The sequence below is a fragment of the Tenrec ecaudatus genome, chromosome 7 (assembly GCF_050624435.1).
Source record: "Tenrec ecaudatus isolate mTenEca1 chromosome 7, mTenEca1.hap1, whole genome shotgun sequence".
In the NCBI taxonomy this organism is placed as follows: domain Eukaryota; kingdom Metazoa; phylum Chordata; class Mammalia; order Afrosoricida; family Tenrecidae; genus Tenrec; species Tenrec ecaudatus.
Window position 1 is genome coordinate 153,608,502 of NC_134536.1, and position 17,971 is coordinate 153,626,472.

General features: G+C 44.0%; 1 protein-coding gene across 1 annotated transcript in view; it reads left to right on the forward strand.

Moving 5' to 3' along the window:
* The window catches only part of SLC22A23 (solute carrier family 22 member 23), a 284,246-nt gene that overhangs the window by 232,523 nt on the left and 33,752 nt on the right, over window positions 1–17,971 (forward strand). The window contains exon 5 of the mRNA XM_075554136.1: window positions 14,277–14,404. Within this exon, the coding sequence (XP_075410251.1) occupies window positions 14,277–14,404 (128 nt within the window). The remainder of the gene's footprint in view (window positions 1–14,276; window positions 14,405–17,971) is intronic.

Consider the following 17,971-nt stretch of genomic DNA (forward strand, 5'->3'; position numbering starts at 1 on the left):
AATGAATGTACACATGTACTTTACACAATTGATGTATTATGGATTGTGAGAAGAGTTGTATGAGCTTCCAATAAAATGATAAAATATATAATAAATAAATAACACTGGCCAACAAAAAATATATATATATATAAAATAAAATCAAAATATGTGCCAAAAAAAAAGGAGCCTTCCCAGCAAATGGTAACAACCAAGGCAACATCTCGTTGTGGCTTATTTTTCTCTGAAAGAGCAAGAAGGTCAGTGTGGTGAACAAATGAGTGGATTTCAGAAATGTAAGTAGAGGTCAGACTGGGTAGAATCTTGAGCCCTGTCAGCTTCATTGTGTATGCCAGTTGTTGGCTGACTACTAGTGACACTGTTCTGAAAGGTTTTCAGTGGCTGGTTTTTGTGAAGTAAATCACCAGAAACAGGATGTAGTGAATGTTCTAGTGCTAACCTCATCATCAGGACACCGGAGGGACATGCAATGCAGAGTTGTGTGTTGGCCCAGCGATTGACAGGAAATGAATTGATGCCTTTAAGTTAAAGTGTTGGCAAAGAGTATTGAATAGATACGGACTTCCAGAAGAATGAGCAGATACGTCTTGGAAGAAGTACAGCCAACATGCTTCTTACGGGGAGGATGGCAGGACTTCATGTCATGCACTTTGGACATTTTCAGGAGGACTTTGTCCTTGGAGAAGGACGTCATGCAGGATAAAGCAGAGGGTCAGCCCCAAAGAGAAAGACCCTCTAGTAAATGAATTAACACGGTTGTTGAAAGTATGAACCCAAACCTAGCAAGTATTATGAGTATGGCGCAGGATGCAGCAGTGTTTTGTTCTGTTGTACAAAGGGTCACTGTGAGTCGGAACTAACCTGACAGCACCTGACAACAACAAAACAGAGCTGGTATCGAAATTAACAACATCATCACAGGAAGCACCAGAGATCGTCAGAACTTATACATGCAAGTGCATGCCCCTGGTTCAAGGGTGGCATGTCCTATGAATTGCAGTTCGAGTGAGGACTTCAGAAGTGGCCAGAGAAGAGTACAATACGTACTTCCCGTATGTCAGTGCCCTAGATTGCTTGCACAATAAAATTCATTCACATGTCTCGAGGTGAAGATGGAGAAGACAAAGTGCTTGCAGAGATTTTCTGACTAAATACAGATATTGGTAAAGACAGTGGGTGTTTCCTCTGCGGAACACCGCGACCTCAGAACATGGGGATGATAGACATACATATTTAAGTCATATTGCTTAAGCTTTCCTTTTCTGTGAGAAAGAGGAACTTGTAGAAAGAACTCAGAATGAGCTATCCCTTTTTTGGAATCATGTGACCTTCTTCTAGGGTCAGAACAAACAAACAGGGGAAAGAGACATGATCTGAAGGAGAAGAGACCATTAGCAGGACCCTGCTTAGTTGCACTGAGCAGCAGCGACACAGAACAGAAGAGGAACCTGACCAGTGGGCCCAGGTTTCCTCCTGGGGCACAGGTGGCAGTCCTTGAACACTGTATCACCTTGGTAACCATTTCTTCAGTGAAGTCCATGTTGCCTCTGAACAGCTCTGAGAACGACAGGTGGAGAACCAGGAGGGTGATACATTGGGTTTTTCTGGGTGTTAGTTTCTGCGGAAGAATGGCACTTGAGTGAGGCTCGTGGATGAATGAAGGCTGCTCACAGTGTATCTACCTAAAGTATTTTAGAGGAAGCCATGATAAGTAGGAACTCCAAGAAATAATAATTATGGTAATTTTACTCTCCCAAAATGTCAAGGTCATTATGTGTTGATGGCAACTCAAGTAGGCTCCTGGGAGGAAGGATCTATCCAAGTATTTTTTTTAAATAAACATTTTATTAGGGGCTCATACAACTCTTATCACAATCCATACATATACATACATCAGTTGTATAAAGCACATCTGTACATTCTTTGCCCTCATCATTTTCAAAGCATTTGCTCTCCACTTAAGCCCTTTGCATCCGGTCTTCTTTTTTATTCCCCTCCCTCCCCGCTCCCCCCTCTCTCATGAGCCCTTGATATTTTATAGATTATTATTTTGTCATATCTTCCCCTATCCGACGTCTCCCTTCACTCCCTTCTCTGTTGTCCGTCCCCAGGGAGGAGGTCACATGTAGATCCTTGTAATCAGTTCCCCTTTCCAAACCACTCACCCTCTACTTTCCCAGTATCGCCCCTCACCCCCTGGTTCTGAAGGTATCATCCACCCAGAATTCCCTGTGCCTTCAGCTCCTATATGCACCAGTGTACAACCTCTGCTCTATCCAGTCTTGCAAGGTAGAATTCGGATCATGATAGTTGGGGGGGAGGAAGCATCCAGGATCTGGAGGAAGGCTGTATTCTTCATTGGTGCTACATCACACCCTGATTGACTCATCTACTCCCCTAGACCCCTCTGTGAGGGGCTCTCCAGTGGCCGACAAATGGGCTTTGGGTCTCTACTCTGCACTTTTCCCTTCATTCACTATGGTAAGATTTTTTTTTATGATGGTGCCTTATCCCTGATCCCTTTGGCACCTCGTGATCGCACAGGCTGGTGTGCTTCTTCCATGTGGGCTTTGTTGCTTCTGAGCAAGATGGCCACTTGTTCACCTTCAAGCCTTTAAGACCCCAGACACTATCTCTTTTGATAGCCGGGCACCATCAGCTTTCTTCACCACATTTGCTTATGCACCTGCTTGTCCTCGGCGATCATATCATGGAGGTGTGCGGCCAATGATATGATTTTTTGTTCTTTGATGCCTGATAACTGATACCTTTGGGACCATGTGATCACACAGGCTGGTGTGTTCTTCCATGTGAGCTTTGTTGCTTCTGAGCTAGATGGCTGCTTGTTTATCTTCAAGCCTTTAAGACCCCAAATGCTATTTCTTTTGATAGCCGGGCACCATCAGCTTTCTTTGCCACATTTGCTTATGCACCCACCTTGTCTTAAGTGGTTGTGTCTGGAAGATGAGCATCTTAGAATAAAGTATTCTTGCATTGAGGGAGTACTTGAGTGGAGGCCCAATGTCCTTCTGCTATCTCTAGTTCTTAAATATTTCCCCACCCCACCCCCTGTCATGATCCCAATTCTACCTTACAAATCTGGCTGGACCGGAGGATGCACACTGGTACAGATAGGAACTGGAAACACAGGGAATCCAGGACAGATGATCCCTTCAAGACCAGTGGTAAGAGTGGTCATACTGGGAGGGTGGAGGGAAGGGGGGCTAGAAAGGGGGAACTGATTACATAGGTCTACATGTAACCTCCTCCTTGGGGAATGGACAACAGAAAAGTGGATGAAGGGAGAAGTCAGTCAGTGTAAGATATGATAAAATAATAATAACATAAATTATCAGCGTTCATGGGGGAGGGGGAATGGAGAGGGAAGGGAAAATGAGGAGCTGATACCAAGGGCTCAATTGGAAAGCAAATGTTTTGAGAATGATGAGGGCAACAAATGTACAAATGTGCTTGACACGATGGATATATACATGGATTGTGATTAGAGTTGTTGAACCCCAATAAAATGATTTAAAAAGAAGAAAATGCTTTGAGAATGATGATGGTAACATATGTACAAATGTGCTTGACACAATAGATGTATTTATGGATTGTGCCAAGAGTTATATGAGCCCCTGATATAGTGATTTTTTTAAAAGAACAAAGCTTCTCCTACTAATTTTGTAAAACAAAAATACCGTATATACTCAAGTATATACCTATCCGACTATCTGCAGAGGCACCTAATTTTACCACAAAACTGCATTTAAAATGTGCTGAAAAACTTGGCGTATACTCAAGTATATGTGGTGCATCTTTAAAAGTAATTCTCAAGACTCATTTAATGATAGTACTGGTATGGCTCTTTCAGTCCCTACATGTTTGAAATAGGATGTAGGGACTGTGTTGACATCTGACCCCCCCCCCCCCAGATCAGTTTCAAAGTGTCCACGGACTGTGGTAGGCGCTGACCCTTGGTAATGACTACTGGCCTCTGGTCTACACAGATTTTGTGGCTCCTTAGAAAGCTTCCTGGAATCATTCTTGTTTTTCAGTAGCTAGAAATGTATAGTTGAAATCCATAAGAATGATCCTCTGAGGGCCGAAAATGTTGGGACATATTTGGGAACAATTTTTTTAAACAATTTACTAGGGGCTCATACAACTCTGTTCACAGTTCATACATATACATACATCAATTGTATAAAGTGCATCTGTACATTCTTTGCCCTAATCATTTTTTCTCCTCTTTTCTTTTTTTACATTTTATTAGGGACTCATACAACTCTTATCACAATCCACACATATACATACATCAATTGTATAAAGCACATCCATACATTCCCTGCCCCAATCATTCTCAAAGCATTTGCTCGCCACTTAAGCCCTTTGCATCAGGTCCTCTTTTTTTTCCCCTACATCCCCGTTCCCCCCTCCCTCATGTGCCCTTGGTAATTTATACATCATTATTTTGTCATCTCTTGCCCTATCCGGAGTCTCCCTTCCCCCCCTTCTCTGCTGTCCCTCTCCCAGGGAAGAGGTCACATGTGGATCCTTGTAATCAGTTCCCCCTTTCCAACCCACTCACCCTCCACTCTCCCAGCATCGCCCCTCACACCCTTGGTCCTGAAGGTATCATCCACCCTGGGTTCCCTGTACCTCCAGCCCTCATATGTACCAGTGTACAGCCTCTGCCCTATCCAACCCTGCAAGGTAGAATTTGGATGGTGGTAGTTGGGGGGAGGAAGCATCCAGGATCTGGGGGAAAGCTGTGTTCTTCATCGGTACTACCTCACACCCTAATTAACCCATCTCCTCTCCTAAACCCCTCTATGAGGGGATCTCCATTGGCCGACACTTGGGCCTTGGGTCTCCACTCTGCACTTCCCCCTTCATTTAATATGGTATATATATATATATACACATACACATACATACACACATATATATACACACACACATACATCTTTTTTTTTTTTTGCATGATGTCTTATACCTGGTCCCTTGGCACCTCTTGATTGCACTGGCCGGTGTGCTTCTTCTATGTGGGCTTTTTTGCTTCTGAGCTAGATAGCCGCTTGTTCACCTTCAAGCCTTTAAGACCCCAGACACTATCTCTTTTGATAGCCGGGCACCATCAGCTTTCTTCACCACATTTGCTTATGCACCTGCTTGTCCTCGGTGATCATATCATGGAGGTGTGCAGCCAATGATATGATTTTTTGTTCTTTGATGCCTGGTAACTGATCCCTTCGGGACCACTGGATCACACAGGCTGGTGTGTTCTTCCATGTGGACTTTGTTGCTTCTGAGCTAGATGGCCGCTTGTTTATCTTCAAGCCTTTAAGACCCCAGTCAATATCTCTTTTGATAGCCGGGCACCATCAGCTTTCTTCATTGGGAACAATTCTTAAGCTGATCAACTAGGTGTTATAGAGTTCATTGAATGTATTGCACTGAGAATGTAAAACTTGGATATTGTGATATAGTTTTTCGTTCTGTACTACTACAGACAGCAGTGTCCATGTGACATTACAAAATGTATTCCAAGGAGTCCCAGTGGTGGAGTGGGCTGGGTGTCGGGCTGCTAAGCACCAAAAAATATATATTCCATAGAAAATTACTTTGATTGATTACCTTAATACATTTATAATATATTTAAATAATATTTATGGTAAATAAACCCATCTTCCTATCTGGTTTATTGTGTGTGTGTGTGTGTGTGTGTACATGTTCTACTGATTAACTACTTTTACAGTTTATTTCTGAATTATTTCTTCTTTGTTTTGTGTAAATGGAGAAAAATTAAAATGGACTCTACTTGATTTTTTAAACAGTTTTATTGGCATATACAAGCATTACTCCCCCCACCCCAACCCATCCCCTCAAAAAAACCCTGGAATTTCACTGAACAGAGCTGAGCTTTTGTAGTACACTTTTTTTCCCTACTAAGCAAGTATCAAACAACTCGATCTGAGTTAGTGCACCCAGTGGCATCGCCTGGGAAGGTTCTCTTTGGTCACTGCATTTTTTTGTAAAAGCAGTTTCACTTTGTTTTTTGTGATGACTGATTTAAGAAAACAGTGTGTGGCTGTGAAACTTTGGTTTCCTGCTCAGGAAAAATGTCACAGAACACATGTCACAAGGACAGCACTATGGGAAAAACTCAAGTGTACGAGTGTTTTTCTGGTTTCAAAAAAAAGTTCAAATATTGATTGATGACAAATCTTGTTCTAGATGTCCATCAATTTCCAGAATGAGTGAAAATGTCCAACTCATAGTGCATTTGGAGTTCCTTTGTTAACAGATCAGACTGTTCATTAAGCTTTCTATTAAGAAGTTCTGAAAAGATTGCATAACACTGCATAACAAAAAGGCCTGATTTGTGGCAAATGAAAGACTGTTTTTGCCACCACAATAATGCACCTGCTCATACAGCCATCTCATTGCACCTTGGGGCAAAAACCCAGCATGCCTCTCTTGCCCCACACACAGACCTTGCTCTGTGTTTACAAGAATGAAGAGGGACAGCGATTTGATGATGTAGACAAGATGAAGAAAAAAACAAGGTGGATGCAGCAACCATCCAAACAGATGAGTTTGAAAATGTTTCCAAGAATGGAATCACAGATTTGACAAATGGATTAAGTATAACAGAGAGTACTTTGAAAGTGACAAAGTGGATTTGTTAAAGTACTTAAATACATAGCTTTGAAAAAAATTTATTTTGGAAGGGGTACCACCTAGTAACTCACGTCATACAACCTAATAGATCAATCACATCAAGAGAAGTTGTAGAATCGTTACCACAGTCCGTTTCAAAACACTTTCTTCATTCTGTGACTCCATTTGCTGTTGTTGAAAAATTGTATTTCCAATGAATAAGTTCTTGACCCTGTAAAATTCGGCCAGGCATTCTCCTATGTTGTTTATATTGCCAAAGTCTTATTATTCATCCTGCTTCTTTGGTTCCAATTTTCCCATGCTGATAATCAGTAATTGTCAATGCATTTTATTGATAAATGCATTTTTGATAAATGCATTTTATTTGATTATATTCAGTCTACAGAAATTGGTAAAAATAGTCAATTTCTTTATCTTTGACAATAGTCGGTGTGTAAATTCAAATAATAGTCATTAACTGGTCTTCCTTTTGGCATATGATACTATCCTATCACTGACAGCACTGTACTTCAAGATAAGTCTTTAAATGAATGTAACACCATTCCTCTTCAATTTGCATTCGCAGAATATAGACTATATGATTGATTCAAATAGACAATCAGTCCATTTATGCTCACTAATGTCTAAAATACCTGTCTTAAAGCATTCATTTTCATTTTTTTACCATTCCAATTTTTCTAGATTCATACACCGTCCACTGTCTCCCTTCATCCACATTTCTGTTGTTTGTCCTCCTGGCAGTGGGAGGTGTTGTACATCAATCATTACAATCAGTTTCCCCGTTCTCCCCCTTCTCCCTACACTTTCCCCTTATCCTCATGGTATCATTATTCTCTTATTGATTCTGTGGGGTTTATCAGCCCTGGATTCTGTGTGTTGAGAGCTCTTATCTGAACATGCTCTGGTATAGCCAGATTTGTACGATAGAACTGGGGTCATAATAGAGGGGAGGAGGAAGCAATAAAAACTAGAGGAATGTTGTGTGTTTCATTGGTGTTATGCTGCACCCCTGACTGGCTTATCCCTTCCTTGAGACCTTCCTGTGATGTCTACAGATGGGCTTTGGGTCTTCATTCCAATCCCCTTCATTCACATGGAAATGTTGTTTGTTTTGGGTCTTGATGCCTGATACCTGATCCCATTGTGACCACTTGGGTTGGTGGGCTTCTTCCTTGTGGGCTTTGTTACTTCCCAGGTAGATGGCCACTTGTTTAAGTTCAAGCTTTTAAGACCCCAGATGCTATATCTTGTAATAGCCGGGCACCACCAGCTTTCTTCACCACATTAGCGTAAGCAGCTATTTTGTCTTCAGCAATCGTGTCAGATTGTGAGCATCACAGAATGCCAGGTTATTAAACAAAATGTTCTTGCATTAAGGAAGCACTTGAGTGAAGACCCAATGTCTGTCTGCTACCTGAATATTTAACCTATAAATATGTGTACATAGACCTATCATTATATATTATCCTATATCATTATATATTAATAAATTTACATATGTGCATGCCTATGTGTATATCTAGGTATAAACATACCTATTTTGCCTCCTAGTTCTTTCCTCTATTTTCTTTTACTTTCCTCCAGTCCAACTATCACGTCTAATCTTCTTTCAACTCCCTGTGCTTCTTCTTGGCTACACTGCACTTGATGGAACCCCACCAGGCATGTTATGCCCTCCTCACCATCGCTTTTAGATCTCTTGTAGTTCCCTTGCCCCTGGGTCTGTTGACTCCCTCCTTTTTTCCCACCTCCTCCTCTCCTCTGTCCAGTAATCTTCAGTCCATTGTTTTCTCCTCAGGATTGTTTATCCTGCCTATCTTATATAGATAGACATGAAAAAAATAGCCTATGAATAGTTCCAGGTCTGTCTGCAGACCCTTATGAATGTTTTCCGATCGGGTCTGATGCAGTGCTAAGCCCTGCCCCTCCTCCACCCCCAATTTTCAGAATTCCTCAGGCGCTTTGTTGCTTTGCTCCCTTTGCTTCTCTGTTGTGCTCCCATCTTGTTATGCCCTGGTGTCAGGAGTGGTTGGCAACAGGTGGGGGGGGGGGGGGGAGAGTATCAGGCCAGATACAATTCCCACACTGTGTCTTCAATGCTCACACACACACACACACACACACACACACACACACCGTAGCACAGTGGGTCAGTTAGGGGACACTGTGTCTTGCGGTGGGGCCCACCCTATGGTCGTCTGTGTGTATTTGCTGCTCCAAGTGGCTTTGTCATCCTCAAAGCTTGGTGAGATGGGATGCTGTTCTCTATCTCCCTCCATTCCTTCCTTCCTCTCCCTCTCTCTATCCCTCTCTTTCCCTCTTGGTTTGCTCCTGTATTTTCTAGGAAAACCTGCCACTCTCCCTGGGTTTTATCTTCATTGCTGTACTCTGTAGCATATTCTTCTGGGGCGGGGGGTTGACCTGACTGGGTAGGGGCCGGCCAGGTCTCCCTCACCTCTCTATTAGTTGACGGCTTCATGCCAGTATGTTACCTTGTCAAGGATCAACCCAATATTTTTCTGCTATTCATAAGGCTTTCAATAGACAGGGTTTTTTGTTTGTTTGTTTGTTTTGTTTTTCACAAATAAATCATCAGATCTTTCTTGGAAGTTCTGCTGACATTTCTACCACATGTGAACCTGTTTGTGCAGAGTGGAGACCCAAAGCCTATTTGTAAGCCACTGCATATCCCCTTACAGAGGTGTCTAGGGGAGGAGACAAGACAGTCAAGGTGCGATGTAGCAGCGATGAAAAATACAACTTTCCTCTAGTTCCTAAATGCTTCCTCCCCACCCACTATCATGATCCGAATTCTACCTTGCAAGTCTGACTAGACCAGAGGATGTACACTGGTACAGATAGGAACTGGAAACACAGGGACTCCAAGGCAGATGATCCCTTCAGGACCAGTGGTGAGAGTGGCGATACTGGGAGGGTGGAGGGAGAGTGGATTGGAAAGGGGAAACCGATTACCAGGATCTAAATGTGACCTCTTCCCTGGGGGATGGACAAAAGAAAGGTGGATGAAGGGAGATGTCTGACAGGGAAAGATATGACAAAATAATAATTTATCAATTATCAAGGGCTCATGAGGGAGGGGGGAGTGGGGAGGGAGGGGAAAAAACGAGGAGCTGATGCCAGGGGCTTAAGTGGAGAGCAAATGTTTTGAGAATGATGAGGGCAATGAATGTACAAATGTGCTTTACATAATTGATGTGTATATGGATTGTGATAAGAGTTGTATGAGCCCCTAATAAAATGATTTAAAAAACAGAAATACTGAATATTAAATAATCTGTAGTTGCTGCAGTCAGCTGCCATCAAGTCAGCCTCAGACCCATGTGCAGTGAAATGAAACACTGCTTATACCTGCACCATCCTCATGCATGGTTGGCTGTGGATAGAATTACTGTGATCCATAAAATGTTCATGCCCTGAGTTTTGGAAGTAGATTACCAGGTCTTTCTTTCTAGTCCATCTTAGTCTGAAAGCTTCACGAAAACGTGTTCAACATCAATGCTCAAGTGACAAGTAGTGGATCCCATTGAAGTACATTGGCCAGAAATCCAATCTGTGTCTCTGGTATAGAAGATGAGAACTTTACCACCCAACTACAGCTGCCCTCCAGTTAGTCTTTTAGAGCTCCTTGTCAGTATGGCCCTGCTCAAGAACAGAGCAGCTCAGCTCTGGCACTGGAGAGTGAAGATTGTACATGACCATTCATACTCTACAGCAAACACTGATCCAGGGCAAGCCACGCCCTTGTCCAGAGACCGCAAGCAAGCACTCTACCATAGCAGGCTCTTCTGCTTTGCCAAGGGACCGCCGTGAGATGGCAGGGGTCCTACACACTGTGAGGAGTTACACAGGGTGGCACACTGAGAGTTAGGGAAGTTTCTCCTCAGGCCTGAGTGCTGCTGGGCGAAGCATAGCTGTTCAACTCCAAAGTCCTGCCGTCATTCACCATGGAGTTTGCACACAGTACAGCATGGTTGAGAGAGAGCATATTTCCAAAGTGGTGCCTGTGGGAGTTACATAATTTCATGTCAACTTGTTAAATAGGTTATAGCAGTGGAGTCTAGCCTGTCGACCAGGTCATAGCCAAGCTTGCCTCCTTGTGGGCATGGTCTTCTCCTAAGGATTCTGGGAACTTCTGCCTTCCTCCCTGGAGGTGGGACACATACTGTCTCTCTGCTTCATCTGCCTACTGACAAGCCACATGGAGCTATGCTGATGGAGCCGGAGCCCTGGAGCTGGAGGCACCATAGAGACCCTCGCCAATGCCGAGATGTTTCCACCACCACTGAATCCACAAGACTTTCCATCCATTGGCCTGTGATATTCCTGCATTCGGTGTCATTGCATGTGTTGCATGATTCTGAAGAGGAATTTATAGAATAGTATCAGACATAGGGGCTAATATCAGACTTATGGACTTCATCTGGACTTGGCTGGGATGTTTTCTCAATATATAATTACTCTCTTATATAAAACTCCCCCTGGATGTGTTTCTCTCGTTTACCCGGATTAACACAGTGCCTAAAGTAAACAGAGTAGCGGGTAAACCGACTTCTCTCTATACCTCGTATGGCAGGCAAATTAAAATGGAGAAAATGGTTTACCAACATAAAGAATCCATTTGACTTATTAGCTATATGTAGCATCCTGTGTATAGTAATAATCATTTCCTGCACAAACAGAAGGTTTACAATGATTTATCACATTTAATGCCACAAAGCAAGTCCCAAGAAAGTACCAAAAAAATGCAGTAAGGCAGGCTATCAGCTCATAGTAATTTCATAAATTTAAAATTAATGAACCGGGAATACAGCCTCATCATTTTTCCATTAAACCAATCCTTTCTTAATTATAAAAATTAAAATCTGTATATAAAATAAAGTATATAGGTTAGGGTACCAGTTCACACGTGCTCAGGTGTATTCTATACAAAATGTGTAAACCTGTCTTCAATGGATGCCTGCAGACAAGTTCTCTTAGGAATACTGTTTATTCTCATTAAGGTACCTTCAAAAAACAACAACAAACCCATTCAATCAAAACAGTGTCTCTTAAGGGGATCTGGGAGACAAGAAGAAAGAAAATGTTTTGATATTGATTGTGGTACCAATTGTACAATACTGCTTGATGTGATTGAACTGTGGGATGTTATGATATCTGTAAGAGATCCCAAAAAAATGATATCCCCCCCCCCCACAAAAAAAAAAAAGACAGGACAAGTTTGGCAGTTACATAATCTCCTGGCAACTTGAGCAAAGGGCTGGACTCTCTCCTGTCAATCAGGTCATAGCCAATGATTCCTCTGGGTGGGCGTGACCTTCTGAGAATTCTGCGAGTTTTCCTCTCTTGCTCCCTGGAGACAGGACACATTCTCTCTTGTCTGTTTCACATTGCTGTTGATAAGCCACACAGAGCCATGCTGCTGGCAGTCAGAGCCCTGGAGAGGCACCCACTGCCATTGGACCCACAGGACTTTCCATTCACCAGCCTGCTATCTTCCTGCATTCAGCATCATTGCATGTGCTGCATGAGTCTGAAGAAGAATTCGTGCACTAATATCAGAATTACAGGGTAATAATGACCTTAAGGACTTGATCTGACTATGCTGGGATGTTTTACTCATGCATAATTACTTCTTGATATAAAGTTCTCTCACATATATGTGAGTGTCTCTGGATTTGTTTCTCTAGTCAACCTAGATGAATGCAACGAACATAAAGCAAGAAGTCATTATCCATATAATATTTGATACGTTATTTCCTAAATATTTCTGTTTGAGTGATATAAAACTAAAATTTAAAAACAAGAGGCTACTAAAAGAAATGTTAAAATTTTGTATTTAAAAAATAAATAAAACTATAATTTTGAAGCATTTGTGTGACTTTCCTTTTGGGGTTCCTATGTGCACCTGTCTGTACCTGTCTGTTCCCTCAACTGCGGCTCTTCAGGAGGAGGGCTTCAACTCCGCCTCAAGTCCCAGGTCTCTCTGTGTGAATTCATGTTCATGTCAGACCATCTCAAGCACATCACCTAACTTGGTCAGCACGACCTACCCGGATGTTTCCATAAAATATCTGACTAAGCAAATGGAAACGTAATCTTTGTTGAAAGAGGGAAGATAAGTGGAAAGCGGTGATTCGATATTATGATTGTGATGGTGAAACCTACCACTACTGCTCACTCTTCCAAGATCCTGGAGTAATTAAAGGCCATCCTGCATTGCTGGGGGAAATGAGACTGGCTGCTTACGAGAGATTTGCACTGCCGGCGTCCCTATGGAGCAGTTCTCCTCTGTCCAATAGTGTTGCTGTGGATTAGAAGTAACTGGATGGCAGTGTGTAGGATACATGTGTCACCCAACGAAGTTAGAATGTCACAACGGAGACATTGTGTCCCACAAAATTAGAACTATTTACTATGAGTGTTTGCTGACCTCACCTCCCACCAGCCGCATTGTTCTCTTCAATTAGCTTATGAATTATTATCATAGATGTAAACTATTATATGCAGTCATAGAGAAAATAATCTGATCGTTTCTCCTGGTGCTCCCCACAATGGTTCATCTTTAAAAAGGATTCTGTTGCTAGTAAAACTTAACTTGCAGGGCTGGATAGGGCAGAGGTTGTAACTGGTACATTTGAGGGCTGGAGGCACAGGGAATCCAGGGTGGATGATACCTTCAGGACCAAGGGTGTGAGGGATGATGCTGGGAGAGTGGAGGGTGAGTGGGTTGGAAAGGGGGAACTGATTACAAGGATCCACATGTGACCTCCTCCCTGGGAGAGGGACGGCAGAGAAGGGGGGGAAGGGAGACTCTGGATAGGGCAAGAGATGACAAAATAACGATGTATAAATTACCAAGGGCACATGAGGGAGGGGGGAGTGGGAAAGGAGGGGGGAAAATAAAGAGGACCCCATGCAAAGGGCTTAAGTGGAGAGCAAATGCTTTGAGAATGATTGGGGCAGGGAATGTGCAGATGTGCTTTATACAATTGATGTATGTATATGTATGGATTGTGATAAGAGTTGTATGAGTCCCTAATAAAATGTAAAAAGAGAAAAAAAAACTTAACTGCTGTGTAGCACCAGTTTTGACATAAAAGTGCAGTTAGCGGCTTCCCAAAAAAGGAAATCAAAGCTTTTTGTAGAGCTCTCTGGGAGGAAAAATAAGCCTTTCGATATTTGAAAATGGAAAATAATAACCATCAGGTTGATAGAATGTGGAGTAATTTTTTTCACTTAAAATCATTTTATTCATATGTGTGACAAAATGTAATGAAAGCAACGTATCCATAAATTATTTCTCTGTGCTTTGGACATCCATGGGTATCTTAAAAAGTATATACTGGTTTCTTGACTTGGTTGGGGAAAAGTTCATATTTTTCAAAACCCTATTTTGCATGTTCAAAAATGAAATGATAAACTTTCCTATGACTGCAGTCTGCCATTACCTTGCAATCTCATAAACCCACCTGACTGACAGCCTATGATCAGGCCCGGCCGGCCCTGCTGTGAGGCCCTGGTGTGTCCCCCTGAAAAAGAAGGCATCCACTGCCTCTCTTGTCTCTTTACAGGATCTTCCCCGAGTCTCTACGTTGGCTCATGGCCACCCAGCAGTTTGAGTCTGCCAAGAAGCTGATCCTGCACTTCGCCCAGAAAAACCATATGAGCCCCGAGAGCGATATCAAAGGGGTGATGCCAGGTGAGTACATCAGTCTGGCCGTGGTGTAGGCACGGCATGGAAGAGCCAGCTACCAGGTTCTGAGTCTGTGTCAACGATTTCTAACACAGCTATCCCAACTGCTGCTCCAGTATCTCACAGACCGTGGCACCCTGCAGGGGGTAGCAGCTCTCATGCGAGCCCAGAAAGGAGACTGAGCTGATTTCTCCCTGTGTTATATCCACAGACTCCTTACCTTACTGAGTCTACACCCCTGGGCTTCAAAGAACCCATTCAAATCTTAATAGGCACCTGGAGCTTCTTGTGGTGAGAGGGGAAGCCTCCATCTGCCAGTAAGGTTCAGATGCCCCCAAAGCCCTCCTCTCTTCACTGAGCATGACCTTCAGAAGATGACCATTGGCCATTCTGGACTGCTGCAGACCTGCACATATGAGATGCCCGGGACTGTGGCAGCCCCACCACGTGCTTTTCATTCCAAGTATCACCACAGCCAAGTCAGGCTCTCCTTTCAGGGGCCACAGGTTTTCCATGATGGGGCTAGAACCCAGCTTCTGGAATCCTGCCCTGAGAACCTGCATTTGCACTCAGCTCTCGAAGTAGTTCTGATGCCAGGAGTCACAGGCAGCCCTGTGAAAATTAAGGGGCCCTCCTTTTCCTCTGATCCACCATTCTCTTCTGGCAGCTTGCCACAGACAGCACGGCTGTCATAATATCACCTGGGGAAACCGCCTACAAACTCTTTCCCAAGAGACAATACCCACCCCACACCCCAATCTGATGTTCACGGGCTGGTGTCCCACTCATTTGTCCAACAGCCTTTCTGAGAGGCTGCTGGCTTTGTGCTGAGCAAAGAACGATGCAGGCAAAGCCTTCCACATGGGGAGCATGTCCAGGTGAGGAGAGGCTACCAGGAGCAATGAGGTGGTGACAGGAGGATGCATGCTATAGCGAGAGAGAGGGGAGCTGTAGTCGCTTGACCGATGTGACCTCACTGCTCATTGGCATGTGGCCACATCCTTGAGGCAGCTGAGAAAGCTTGCCACGTTAGCAACGGGAAGAGATGGCATAAGACCTGAGCCAAGGTAGCTTGAGCCTCCTTGCTGGGTAGCTTTGGGAGCCACTGGGCCCACGGATTCCTAAACTGACTTTTCAGGAAGGCTTCGTATGCAGAGTATCTGGATTCAGTGCCTATAAAATGTTTCCAGAGAGGATGCTGACCTACCAGGATAGTACTACTGCCTTGGGCCATGCCCGTGACCTCAGCACTTCAGCTAGGTAAGGCGTTGAGGAAAACGTAGAAGTCAACTGGAATAAAGAAGATGCCTCACAGCTGCCCTACAAGAAGAGTGCCACGTCCGGGCCTTTGCCAGGGCACTTGTGTGAGTTTTTCTTATCAAACAACAGTGATAATAGATGAGACAGCATGCACACAAGACTGTTCAACAGCCACAGTGATGGACAGATATTAATATATATAGTATTTCATCCAAAATGTTTTCTGTGCATTCACTTATATTTCTCCACCATCGTCCCGAGAGACATAGTAATGTACATTTGCATTTGCCAATGTTGCACAGAGAGATTAAGTAGCCTGCCTAAGGCAACATGGCTAGTCAGTAGCAGAGCTGGGACTTGAAGAGTAGACACAGCTGCTGGCGGTGCTGTGTAGAGAGGAATGAGTAGGAAATAAACTTTGCTCCTCCTTGGCCATCTACCTGTTCATAAACAGCTTGCTTTCTGGGACTGTTGAGGTATCTTCCCCAAAGTTCTAAGGTCCATTTATTAGTAAGTTAATGTATATGTGCCTTACGTGCAGCACAGTTTGTTTCTAGATGTAACAAATGGGATCATCACATTGCATTTTGTCAGATTAGAACATAGTATTATATAAATATTTTTAAAATCTGTGGCTACGAGTTTACCTGGCCTATATTTCTACTCATGTGCCCAGGCAGGAGGTTGAGTAGGAGGTAGTCTTTGTGTGTGAATCCACAAAGAGGAAGGGGCTTTCACATATTCCCTCTGAGACACAGTGTTCCTGCCTGCCCAGGCTTCCAGTCACCACCAGCCGTCAGGACGCAGTGGGTGTAAAGCACTGCCAAGGGTAGTGCCCTGGGGTCATGAGAGGACTTATGGAACCCTTGTTCTTGGACCCTCTCCCTGTGCCCATGCCCTCAATGTGGTCTAGGCCTGTTGTTCCACACTTGGACCTGCTCAGTAGTCTTGGGGTTGGTCTGCCCTGCTGCTCTTCCATGCAGTCATCTCTGAGAAGCTGACATAGAATTACCCCCATTACCTGCCTCAGCACTCCCCTATGGCTCCCCAGGGTACTAAGGATGAGACCCAAAGTCCTGGATGCCCACTCAGTGACTGCATCTAAGTTCTGTCCTCAGCCTCCAGAATGTGCCAGGCTCTTCCTCACCACAGTCTTCACTGCAGGGCCTACCCTGACCAAGTACTCGGCACTGCGTGATCCCCAGGCTCCCAGAAACGAGCTAGCCAGCCCCCAGTGACATCCCATCATAGGTGTTAGCACTAGGCCAGGCCCCTTGAGCCCAGTCATAAGTAATGCCTCGTAGAGTTCTTTATCGCTATCTGCCACCTGCAGTTGCTGAGAGCTGGCACACAGCGCCAGCTTCTGCCATGTCCTGGTACCACACAGAGCCCATTCTCATAAGTATTTACTGAATGAATGCGACAGAGATCAAAAAGAGCCAGGAAATCTCAGACTCAACCAACTGCAGTCATTCGAACTGTCTCCTCTGGGTAAAGGAGGGTCTCCAGCTTGGATGGATTTATGTGTCAGGGTGGGGGAGACCATGGAGGTCAGAGGGGATTCTCGTGATCCTGACAAAAATGCCTTAGTCTTGTATTTAGGCTAATTTATGCTGGAAGAAAATCTGATATCTCCACATTGTGTTTCCTTTCCTCTTTTAAAGTGCCCTTTGATTTGTCATTGAATATATGTGACTTCCTTAATGGTGTTTACAGCTGCTTGGGATTTTTAAGATTTGCCCTGGTGCCCCTCTCACAGTGTCATCATGTGGTTCCAGTATAGACAGACCCATTTCCCAAGCCATGAGACACAAGGCTTCAGAAATTGATAACACAAGAAGTCTTGCTGGTTCCACCTGTGGACAGGAAGACTGAAGCTCATGGTAACAGGAAACTGTGGAACAAAACCACCGTCAGCCCTTACATTAGTACTAATAGCCATAACAAATAGGCACAGGACCAACAAAGCATACACATTCTCATTTAATATGCCTCAGAGAAGGAAAGCCTAGGCCATCCTAAGACCGGTCAAGGAAGGCCCCAGCCATCCCAGCAGCCCCACAAAGAAGCCCCCCACCCCGATGTTTCTGCAATCTGTCAAAGAAGGCTCCAGGTATCTCTGCATCCCAGAAGGGAAGGCACTGGTCATCCGTGCACCCTAACAACATAGCTTTAACCATCTCCGCACCCTGGTTAGGTAGTCTATGGCCCTCCTGCCCCTCAGCAAGGAAAACCCAGGTCTCCCTACCCTCTTGAAAGAAAGGAAGGCTCTGGTCCCCTGCATCCAAGTGTGGAAGGCCCCACCCGCACTGT